This window comes from Trifolium pratense, linkage group LG4 (assembly GCF_020283565.1).
Source record: "Trifolium pratense cultivar HEN17-A07 linkage group LG4, ARS_RC_1.1, whole genome shotgun sequence".
In the NCBI taxonomy this organism is placed as follows: domain Eukaryota; kingdom Viridiplantae; phylum Streptophyta; class Magnoliopsida; order Fabales; family Fabaceae; genus Trifolium; species Trifolium pratense.
In genome coordinates this window covers 52,940,671-52,953,009 of record NC_060062.1, presented here as the reverse complement: position 1 = coordinate 52,953,009, position 12,339 = coordinate 52,940,671, and the positions used below count along the sequence as shown (strand labels likewise).

At 37.3% G+C, this 12,339-nt stretch overlaps 2 protein-coding genes across 3 annotated transcripts; both read right to left on the bottom strand.

Moving 5' to 3' along the window:
• Positions 1-1,173: 1,173 nt before the first annotated feature.
• On the bottom strand, positions 1,174-3,965 carry LOC123924427 (histone-lysine N-methyltransferase family member SUVH9-like). Its single transcript, XM_045977311.1, has one exon. The coding sequence runs from the start codon at positions 3,533-3,535 to the stop codon at positions 1,649-1,651; it is 1,887 nt and encodes a 628-aa protein (XP_045833267.1). The 5' UTR covers positions 3,536-3,965; the 3' UTR covers positions 1,174-1,648.
• A 3,992-nt stretch (positions 3,966-7,957) lies between these two features.
• LOC123924426 (histone-lysine N-methyltransferase family member SUVH9-like) lies at positions 7,958-12,110 on the bottom strand. Of its 2 annotated transcripts, XM_045977309.1 has the most exons (3): positions 11,578-12,033; positions 9,515-11,463; positions 7,958-8,714 (listed from the first exon to the last, which is right to left on the bottom strand). In XM_045977309.1, exons 1-2 carry the CDS (start codon positions 11,906-11,908, stop codon positions 9,569-9,571), a joined length of 2,226 nt encoding a protein of 741 aa, XP_045833265.1. In that variant the 5' UTR covers positions 11,909-12,033; the 3' UTR covers positions 7,958-8,714; positions 9,515-9,568. The 2 variants fall into 2 exon arrangements, with proteins under 2 accessions (XP_045833265.1, XP_045833264.1); XM_045977308.1 differs by having other exon boundaries at positions 9,515-12,110.
• Between the last annotated feature and the right edge of the window lie 229 nt (positions 12,111-12,339).

Below are 12,339 nucleotides of genomic sequence, written 5' to 3'. Positions count from 1 at the left end.
AATTATTCGTTCAATCCCTTTGTTCAAGAAGGTCTTTGCTGGTTTCAACATGTGATCAGAAGAAGACAAACTTGAGTCTTAATCTAATTCTTGAGTTCTGACCTACATAACTTCAGCTTTTCATAATTGGCTTTCAGCTCTTTATAAGTTATTTGATATATAAAATTCTTAATTCTACATAAGAATTTTAGTCTATTGTCCTGCACACTTGAACATGCATTAGCAAATCCACTTTGTACTTTTATTATGTTGTTATCATCAAAACCCAAGATGAATTCCTCACAAACCAATTTTGTTCCAATGTACAACATTGGTAAGATAGGGGGTGGAAATAGAATAATAATAATACATTTAGTGTGGTGAGAAGTTAATTGTCAAAAAGTAATGTGGAGAAAATAGAAATAATAAGAGATTTGATAAAAATAATTGGGTAAGGATGAGATTGTTTGTTGGGGATTTGTTTGGTTAATGAGGATAAGGTGAAAAATTTAGTTAGGAATTAGTTTGCGAAATTATGTTAGAAAATATAGAGATATGGATCGCTTTTGAAAGATTTAGTTGAGAAAATGAATATTAGTAAATTAAAAAAGTGAGGGTGTAAATAGTAGGTCTGTGTAGAGTTTTAGTAAAACTAAAGAAGTGGGGGTGTAAGTAGGAAGTCTACATAGATTTTTTGGAAAAACTAAGAAAAGGGGAGGTGCGAGTAATAGTAGGATTACAGAGAAAAATTTCATAGAAGTAAGAACAAGGGTTGTGCGAGGAGAAAAACAAGGAGAACAAGAGAGCAGGATTTTGCCGTTGGAGTTTCAAGCTTTTCAGCGAATTCAAGGTAAGGGGTGGATTTGTTCATCATAAGGGAGCTTAAGAATAGATAATTGACGAGTCCTTAACCTCGTCTCTTTTTCTTTTCATTTTCGTGTTCTTTAATCATCTATGATTCCTTTAAATGTTGTTACTTGCTCTGTAAATTCGTGTATGTTTATATATCTAATTATACGAGTAATTTGTTTAAATTCTGTGAGGTTTCTACTATCGAAAATAGGAGATCTATATGTTTTCTTCTATGAAGTATGGATACTCCTTACATTAGCATGTCCGGTGTCGAATATGTGTCGGTGTTGGACACCAACACTTATTATTACACTTAATTATATTATTTATTCAAATTGTTATCGGTATCGGCGTGTAAATTTAATCAAAGTGACATAGACATACCTGTGTCAACAATGGACATGCAAAAAATCAATAGGCAAAATCCTGGAGCTTTTGTTAGCTCTGGATTAACATACATCTAAATTGCATTATATCCATAATCACCATATTACAACCATGCTTCTAATTTGTTGGCATATCAGAGTACAAAAATTAGACACAAGACGAACATAAAACTCACTATAATAATTTCTCCATAATCTGAAATACACCAGGATGATGGAAGTATCACAGTAATTTTATATCTATAATAACCCATCATCATCATTAACATAATAAAGTTTACATTCAAAGAAAACACAAACTACCAAATAAAAAGACAGTTAAAAGATAATGCGAAAAAAAAAAAAGAAAAAAAAAAGAGGATAATGATAGAATTAAGATTTTTACCCCAGCGGCCAAAACTCGGCTTCAGAACGCATGCAAAACTATCAAGTCACATGCATATGGCGAGTTTGTCGGTCAACTCATCCGCTACGCCATAATCAATGCTCAGCTCTCTCATTGGAGGGATATTCTCCGATGCATATAGCATAATGCGAGGGAACCTCACATTGTTGTGATCATACATAACATACTGAGCAAATACATTTGGACTCGAACTATGGCTCACATAGCAAGCAACATTTCTCATTGTTGACACATCCAGAGAAAAATCTAACGGAGGAATTGATGGATATGATGGGCGCTCATAATTAGTGTATATCTGAGATAAATCCCCCCATTCTGCCCATCTATCTGAAAACCAATTAGGATATATCAACGAGTCGCCATTCATTGTTAAAATTTGTGCTTGCTCTGGAGTCAATACAACCCCTGTATACTCGCAGATAAAAGCTCCGGCCTGAATAAGGTCCAAGGACCTAACTCCCCAACCCGTCTGAGTAGACCTAAACACTTCCAGCCTAAATTTGAGCCCCTTTTGTGCAACACGATTCCGACAATTGGGAGGACAAGAACAAAAAGGGCCACATTCAAAAATCAAAGGCTTCCCTCTCACAAGCAAACCCTGTAGATTATAAGGAAACTCTCCTCCATTCTTCATAGAGCAAAAGCAACCATAAGTACAAGCTTCCACACACTGGCAACCTGTAGCTTTCTCACTCTGATGAAACATACACAACGGAAAACTAGTATTTTGAAGATACTCATAATAAAGTGGTTCTTGATTGTCATCTATGTCATTAAAAAGCCTAACCGGAATACTCTCCCTAGTGTTAGAAATATCAACTGAAAGACAATACATAGGCTTAAAATCCAACCCACTTTTCTTAATATCTCTAGCTTCTTTGAGAACAACACTACCCAACTTAGCTTGCCCCTCGGTTCTCAAAAGCTTATACTTGTAAACTCCAAAGCCAGATTTTCCAACATCAAACCAAAAATCAACAATCCTATATAGTCCATCATAAATATATACCATACCAGAACCAGACGCACTCCCTTCATACTTCATCCCGCGAATCACCCTAACCTCAATGCCATGATGCATACTCCTTTCCAAAGCAAGGTTTCCACCATCCAATTTTTGATCACAAATTTGCCTCGAGGAATTCTTCTTCTGTCCTCCATGGCCAGTGTAGATTATAACATCACCGTTATCCAATTCCATATTATCCTCATAACCACCAGAGACAATCACACTAGTGGCAATTGGCTCGCCATTGGGAGACTTACTCTTAGGTAAATAATCAATGCCAGCTTGTATTTGCATATGCAAACCAACCACACACAATTCCATCCTAAAAAGAAACAAATCACCAACATAAATACCGGGTATTGGTCCAAGTATCCGCTTATCACGATACAGCCACAACTCACGCTTCCTCATCAATGTCGCTGCCCTCATATCACCACGAATACGGTTGCGAACACGACCCCTTCTTCTTTTCGGTGTTTCAACATCAACCCTTGCAGCTCCCTCCACAATCCTCGCTTCACCTACTCTCATCTCAACCTCCATCAGCGCAACCTCATCAACCAAACTTCTCTCTTCCGCCAGCCTCCTCTCCTCCATCAGTCTCATCTCTTCCTCCATAACCGCAACTTCAGCCGTCATTCTCCTTTCTACTGCAATCCTCTTCTCCTCCTCCTCGATACTCACTACAGCGCGAAGTGAATCATAAACCAATCTAGTTTTCCTTATCAACTCACGTGAATTTATTTGATTCTTCACAGTTAGATCTGACATCCTTACTAGCTGCATCACCCGATTAGCCATGTTCCTTACCACAAAAACCTGCGAGTTTGACTCTTGTCTCTCCGGAATGACGACAAGAGCTTGATCTTTATTTTCAAACGATTGAGAATGCATAGGTTTCATGTCCAAAGAACAACTTCGAAGAACTTTCTTTTGACTGTCCACAACTATATGAGCAGCTGTTTAGAGTCAGGAGGAATAGGTCGACTTTTTTTTGTTATGGAAAGTTAATGTAGTTTCGGAGAAGGTTCAATCCCCGTCGTTCGCCCATCAATAAATGGACCATGACAAACATACAATAAAATAATCTACTACATGGGGCCCGTGACAAACGTTTTTCCGCTTTATCATGAAAAAAGCTGGAAAGATATAATCATTTTAGGAGAAAAAGATAGGATTCAGTATTGTTTTTTAAACGTCTTTTCGATTAATGGGGCAGAAAACTATAAAGATATCATCATTTTAGGTGAAAAAGATATAAATACATTGGTATTTGTAACTGAATTGTCGATGCCAGACACATTGTTTTGTGCACCCATTTTAATATGAGGGCACCATTAGCTTCAATCATATTACTTCATATTCAAAGTAGTTTTTTTAATGAGGGTTTTAAACAAAATAAACATAAAATGTTGTAATACGTGGGACCCATGTCAAACTTTATTCCGTTTGATCGGGTAGAAAACAACAAAGATATCATCATTTTTTTTGTCAGGTAGCCTAGCGGCTTGAAATTCCACCTTTAAAATAGATAAGTGGAGTGTCCAGGGTTCGAACCGCGCCTCCTGTATATAAAATGCTGATGTCTCTACCAACTGAGTTATGCTCACGAGGACAAGATATCATCACTTCAAATGAAGAAGTTTAGAACACATTGTTTTATGTAACTATATTGTCGGTGCCCAACTCATTGTTTAATGCACTATTTTAATATGTGGGCCCCATTAGCTTGAATCATATCACTCTGGATTTAGTCTATTTTATGAACATGTGAGTTTTAAACAAAAAAACCATAAAATTTTGCAATATGTGGGGCCCATGTCAAACATCTTTCCACTTGATAGGATAGAAAACTTGAAAGTTATCATCACTTTAGGTGAAAAAGATAAGAACACAACGTTTTCTGTACCTAAATTTGTCGGTGCTCAACTCATTATTTCATGCACCTATCTTAATAAGTGGATCCTGTTAGTTTGAATCATAATACTCTGGATTCAGTGTAGTTTTTTAATATGAGGGTTTTAAACAAAAGAACCATAAAAGTTTGAAATACGTGGGGCCCATGCCAAACTTTATTCCACTTGATCGGGTAGAAAACAAGAAAGATAGCATCACTTTAGATGAAAAAGATAAGAACACATTGTTTTCTGAAGCAAAATTGTCGGTGCCCAACTCATTATTCAATGCGCTATTTTAATATGTGGATCTCGTAAGCTTGAACCATATTACTCTGGATTTTGTATAGTTTGTGAATATGAGGGTTTTAAACAAAATAAACCATAAATATTACGCAATACATGGGGCCCATCCCAAACATCTTTCCGCTTGATGGGGTAGAAAACTCAAAAGATATCGTCACTTTAGGTGAAAAAGATAAGAACACATTGTTTTCTATACCTAAATTGTCGGTGTCGAATCCATTATTTCATGCACCTATTTTAATATGTGGATTATGTTAGCTTGAATCATATTACTCTAGCATTAGTGTAGTTTTTGAATATGAAGGTTTTAAACAAAAGAACCATACAATTTTGTAACGTGTGGTTCCCATGTCAAACTTCTTTATGCTTGATCGGGTAGAAAACATGAAATGTATTATCACTTTAAATGAAAAAGATAAGAACACTTTTTTTTTTTTTACTAAAGAACACATTGTTTTTTGTAGCTAAATTGTTGGTGTACAACCCATTATGGTGTCCAACCCATTATTTAATGCTCTATTTTAAAATGTTGACCCCGTTAACTTGAATCATATTACTCTAAAAATGCATGCATGGGACTACATTATAGAGTTAATCTGACGCAGTACGGAAGCGTGAAGGAAAAGCAAGCGCTAATCCTATAATAAAACACAGGTTCGCAAGCGACAAACCTGTTAGATAAGGCTCTAGAATCCACCAGATTTCCGGAATCCACCAGAAAGAGTAACTAATCTAGAATCCACTAGACTTCCGGAATCCACCAGAAGGAGTAATTTGGAATCCACCAAATTTGAGAAAAATCTCTGTATTTTTATTGAATCAAAAGGTTGTCTTCAAGGCTACAATAGTTTAGCTTAAATAGGAGTGAAAAATAAAAATAACAGATCTCCTAAAAGATTGTAAAAGAAAATAACAAACCTAACTAAATAAAAATAATAAATCTACCTAAAATATAAAAATAACTAACCTAGGTGAAATATAAAAATAAGAAATCAACCTAAAATATAATAAAACTAAATCTAACTAAAATAATAATATACAGAAGAAATCCTCCTACATCAGTCTCCTCTACCTCAAAAGAACTCGACCCCGAGTTCTCGTTTTGATAAAGAGCTTCCTTTGCAGGTTGACTCCTCCAATGAACAAGAGACCACCCTCCTGGATCCCATTGAATGAAGTGAAAGGACCTGTCTCGTGTCAACACATCTAAATGACCACCGGGGTTCCATCGCTCAAAGATAGCACACAAAATTGGAAATTTATCACAAAAGGGTATTTGACCCAACTCAGTTAACATGCTTGAGTTAGTGCCGAAACCATAAGATTTAAGGTAAAACCCGAATGGAACCCGATCTACAAGCAAATCCTTGAGTTCAATGTGACGGCTGTGATGCGGCGGTTTTGCTGAGATGGAAGTCGCTGCATGCATCCTAGTGTCCGGAGGTTCTAGTGGCGGTGAGGTTGTTGCCGGATTTCGCACAAATACATCTGGCTTAGACGGAGCCGCCACAGGTAGGTCGACATCAAGTTGTGGATCGCCAGACTTGCACAAGACAATTTTTTTATTCCTAGTTGAAGTCTCTTCACCTCCCTTTTCGGACACAACTTCCTCATCCTCAGAACTCGAGTCATCAGTAGATGGGTTGTTCCGGTTGTTGTCGTCGTATCTGTTGTTGTTATTGTTTTTATTGTTGTTGCAGTTTCGGTTGTTGTTAGCGACGTCGTCCCCCCGTTTTGATAAAGAGCTTCCTTTGCAGGTTGACTCCTCCAATGAACAAGAGACCACCTTCCTGGATCCCATTGAATGAAGTGAAAGGACCTGTCTCGTGCCAACACATCTAAACGACCACCGGGGTTCCATTGCTCAAAGATAGCACACAAAATTGGAAATTTATCACAAAAGGGTATTTGACCCAACTCAGTTAACATGCTTGAGTTAGTGCCGAAACCATAAGATTTAAGGTAAAACCCGAATGGAACCCGATCTACAAGCAAATCCTTGAGTTCAATGTGACGGCTGTGATGCGGCGGTTTTGCTGAGATGGAAGTCGCTGCATGCATCCTAGTGTCCGGAGGTTCTAGTGGCGGTGAGGTTGTTGCCGGATTTCGCACAAATACATCTGGCTTAGACGGAGCCGCCACAGGTAGGTTGACATCAAGTTGTGGATCGCCAGACTTGCACAAGACAATTTTTTTATTCCTAGTTGAAGTCTCTTCACCTCCCTTTTCGGACACAACTTCCTCATCCTCAGAACTCGAGTCATCAGTAGATGGGTTGTTCCGGTTGTTGTCGTCGTTTCTGTTGTTGTTATTGTTTTTATTGTTGTTGCAGTTTCGGTTGTTGTTAGCGACGTCGTCCCCCTTAGTCGTCAATGCCGTCAACTTATCCGACAGAGCTTTGACCATTATAGCTAAATCGGCAAGGTCTGCCCTCGTCACCATGGCTGATCACGTTAGGAAAAGAACAGGAGAAACTTGCTCTGATACCAACTGACGCAGTACGGAAGCGTGAAGGAAAAGCAAGCGCTAATCCTATAATAAAACACAGGTTCGCAAGCGACAAACCTGTTAGATAAGGCTCTGGAATCCACCAGATTTCCGGAATCCACCAGAAAGAGTAATTAATCTAGAATCCACTAGACTTCTGGAATCCACCAGAAGGAGTAATTTGGAATCCACCAAATTTGAGAAAAATCTCTGTATTTTTATTGAATCAAAAGGTTGTCTTCAAGGCTACAATAGTTTAGCTTAAATAGGAGTGAAAAATAAAAATAACAGATCTCCTAAAAGATTGTAAAAGAAAATAACAAACCTAACTAAATAAAAATAATAAATCTACCTAAAATATAAAAATAACTAATCTAGGTGAAATATAAAAATAATAAATCAACCTAAAATATAATAAAACTAAATCTAACTAAAATAATAATATACAGAAGAAATCCTCCTACATCATAATCTCTTACTAAAAACTAAGGAAATGAAAAAGATTAAATAGCCAGACTCAAATATTTCTCATCTTTAAGGGTTAATACTAGAAGTTTGAGTCTAACTTTTTATCACTATTGTCATACTCAAATTGTATACTTACTGCATCTTTAAATTTAGAATCGCAGTGTAAATCTATGACTGTCAAAAGTTATACTTTAAGCTTCAATAAAAATTCTACAAACAAACCAAACATGCACTTTGGATAACCCAATAATTGACCTCATACTCAATTTATTATATATTTCTATGTGACTGAAATTTGAAAGGAGATGAACAGAGCCAGACATGTCGAGTGCCGACTATACATCAAGAGCCTGTTGCAATTTGTCGGAGTATCAGAGCATGCCGGCATATCAGCGAGTATTGAGTATCAAACCAACAGACATGTATCAACAATAGCCATACAAATTCAATAGGCAAAAACCTGGAGCTTTTCTTAGATCTGGATTATCATAAAATTTGCTTCTAAACCATCTAATATTCTGCATTATATCCATAATCACCAACCACTAATATTATCTCTGTACAAGCTTTGACCTTACATTATATACAATGACAAAAGTAAATAACATCTGAGCTACATGCTTACAAAAGATGGTGCTAAGACTTGTAAATGATTAGCCCAAGAACAGGAATGAGCAAACAAATTAAATCAACAAAGTAGCGAATAATCGCATAAGTTCAACATTAAGCATACTCCAATTCCTGATCTTCATGACTGCACGGAAAAATGCATGTGCTCTAGTCAACATGAGTTGGACCTAAATAGGATGACGTAATAGCTATTAAGTGATTTTGGATACCATGACCATAAAGAGTTCATTTAGGAAGTACTTCCAAAAGTTCCATGAAATTTGGTAAGGTTGAAGCCTTCTGAAAATCATGGCAAGCTGCGAATGAAAACCAAAACAAAATAGTTAAGTAACTAAGCTCAGCACAAAGCAAAATATTGAGAACCAAGTTAATAACAAAACGAGGAAAGGGAAACAAACCGTAAAACAAATAATACACCAGTAACCCATAATGTAAAGAAACAGAGCACCTAATAAATCTATGCCCTTGGCCCATAATAGTGTATATATTATCGTTAAAATAATAAGATCTATGATACAAATAATGATTTAAAAATTGTGTTTCCCTCATTTACAATTGTGTTCCGCTCTTTGCAATTCATAACACATAGAAATATCAAACTGTATGAATAAAATGAACCATTAGGTAACGATACGAACATTTTTTTTTTGTTGACAAAAGTAAAGAAACAAAGTTAAAAAGAGTAAATTCAGGGAGGGAAGAGTTGGTTATGTGAAGTTGTGACTTTGTAAAAATTCATATCGGTGAAATGGCGACAGTTGAAGAGAGATAAATGGAAACATTTGATCTGCCTAGACCAAGCAAGCACACACAAACTTCATAAAAGGTACATATATGAGAGCAATCATGATTCTGATATGTTTGAAAAGAGAAAAAAAAGAGTACAAAAATCAGACACAGACGAACATAAACCTTAATTTCCATAATCCAAAGTACACCCGGATGATGGAAGTATCACAATACTTCTATATCTATAACTCATCATCATCATCATAATAAAGTTTACATTTGAGACAGCACAAACTACCAAACAAAAAGACACAGTTAAGAGATAATGCAAAAAAAGAAAGATAATTGACAGAATTAGAATTTTTACCACCAGCTATCCATGGCCAAAACTCGGCTTCAGCAACCTTTCAACACTATTAAGTTACATACATATGGAGAGTTTTCCGGTCCACTCATCCGCTAAACCATAATCAACGCTCAGCTCTCTCATTGGAGGGATATTCTCTGTTGCATATAGCATAACGTGAGGGAACATGAGATTGTTGTGGTCATATAGAACATACTGAACAAACACATTTGGACTCGTACTATGGCTCATATAGCAAGCAACATTTCTCATTGTTGACACATCCAGAGAAAAATCTAACGGAGGAACTGATGGATAAGATGGGCGCTCATAATCAGTGTATATCTGAGATAAATCCCCCCATTCTGCCCATCTATCTGAAAACCGGTTAGGATATATCAAGGAGTCGCCATTCATTGTTAAAATTTGTGCCTGCTCACGAGTCAAAACAACCCCTGTATACTCGCAGATAAAAGCACCAGCCTGTATAAGGTCCAAGGACCTAACTCCCCAACCCGTCTGAGTAGACCTAAACACCTCCAGCCTAAATTTGAGCCCCTTTTGTGCAACACGATTCCGACAATTAGGAGGACAGGAACAAAAAGGGCCACATTCAAAAATCAAAGGTTTCCCTCTCACAAGCAAACCCTGTAGATTATACGGAAACTCTCCTCCATTCTTCATAGAGCAAAAGCAACCATCAGTACAAGCTTCCACACACTGGCAACCAGTAGCTTTCCCACTCTGATGAAACACAAACTGTGGAAAAGTAGTATTCCGAAGATACTCATAAAAAAGAGGTTCTTGATTGTCATCTATGTCATTAAAAAGCCTAACAGGAACACTCTCCCTATTGTTAGAAATATCAACAGAAAGACAATACATAGGCTTAAAATCTAACCCACTTTTCTTAATATCTCTAGCTTCTTTGAGAACAGCACTACCCAACTTAGCTTGCCCCTCAATTCTCATAAGCTTATACTTATAAACTCCAAAGCCAGACTTTCCAACATCAAACCAACAATCAACAATTCTATATAGTCCGTCGTAAACATATACCTTACCAGAACCGGACGCACTCCCTTCATACTTCATCCCACGGATAACCCTAACCTCAATGCCATAATGCATACTCCTTTCCAAAGCAAGGTTTCCGCCCACCAATTTCTGATCACAGATTTGCCTTGAGGAATTCTTCTCTTGTCCTCCATGGCCAGTGTAGATTATAACATCACCGTCATTCAATTCCATATCATCCTCATAACCACCCGAGACAATAACACTTGTAGCAATCGGCTCACCATTGGAACACCTACTCTTAGGCAGATAATCAATGCCAGCTTGTATCTGCATATGCAAACCAACCACACACAACTCCATCCTAAAAAGAAACACATCACCAACATAAACTCCAGGTATCGGTCCAACTATCCGCTTATCACGATACAGCCACAACTCACGCTTCCTCATCAATGCCGCTGCCCTCATATCACCACGAATACGGTTGCGAACACGACCCCTTCTTCGCGGAGTCTCCACTTCCACCCCTGCAGCAGCTACCCCCACATTCCTCTCTTCACCACCTCCCATCTCAGCTTCCATCAATGCAACCTCAGCAACCAATCTCCTCTCTTCAGCCAGCCTCCTCTCCTCAATCAACCTCCTCTCCTCCTCCACAACAGCAACTTCAGCAGCATTTCTCCTCTCCTCAGCCATCCTTTTCTCCTCCTCAATACTCGCTAACACGCGCAACGAATCATAAACCATTCTCGTCTTCCTCATCAACTCCCTCAAATTTATCTGATCCTTAACACTCAGATCCGACACCCTCACCAGCTCCATAACCTGATTAGCCCTCTTTTTAACGACAGCAACAGCAACTTGTGAACTCGACTCTTGTCTCTCCGGAACAACGACAAGAGAACGATCATTATTATTCTCAATCTCGTACGACTGAGAATCAACAGAATCTACAACATGATTAGGGTTCAGATTTAGGTCAGGGTTACAAACGTTGACCATATTCTCAACAGAAACAACATTATTGGAATCATCGATTCCGAGAGAAGGGTAAAAGGATTTACCGAAAGTAGAATTGAATAGCTGAGAAACACGGTAGAATTCATTGTATAGGTCAGATTGTTCATTTTGTCCAGAACCAGGAGAGTAAAAGGGTTGTTGTTGAGTATCTTGGGTCGCAAAGAAATCATCAAAAGGTTCCGGCTTTGGAACAAGTAATGTCTGAAGCGGTTGTCCGGCGGAAATGGCGGTGGTTGGTGGTGAAATGAAGGTGGTTGATGAATTTGGGGGTAAAATATTAGGGATTTGATGAGAAAATGCAAAATTAGGAACATTAATAGGATGAGAAGGTGTAGGAGATGGAGAAGGGGTTTCAAGGGTTAAGAAAGAATCCATTGTTGAAGGAAATTATGATTATGGTGAAATTTTGAGTGACAAGTTATAGTTTTTGTTTGAAGAGAGGTTAGAGTGAAAATGGGGAGAGTGAGTGAGTGAGGTGCGGTGATGAAATAATATTTATTAATTTAGTAAAAGAGAGTTATTAATGCCTTATTTTATGAGTTTTTCTAAGGCTCTCTCTTCTATAAAAATAAATTATAAGCTAACTTATAATTGAAAAGTTAGTTGATAGTCGATGATGGTCAATACTTATAGCTGAAAAGATAGTAGAATAAAATTAAAGTGTTTGACAAACTTACGGTTGTAGATACAAAATGACATAAAAATTGGTTAGTGAGTAGTTATTTTATTTTTTTAAAAAAAAAATAGAAATAATAAGGTTAAAAATGGGAAAATATTAAAAGTTATAGGTTTATACGCTACTTGAA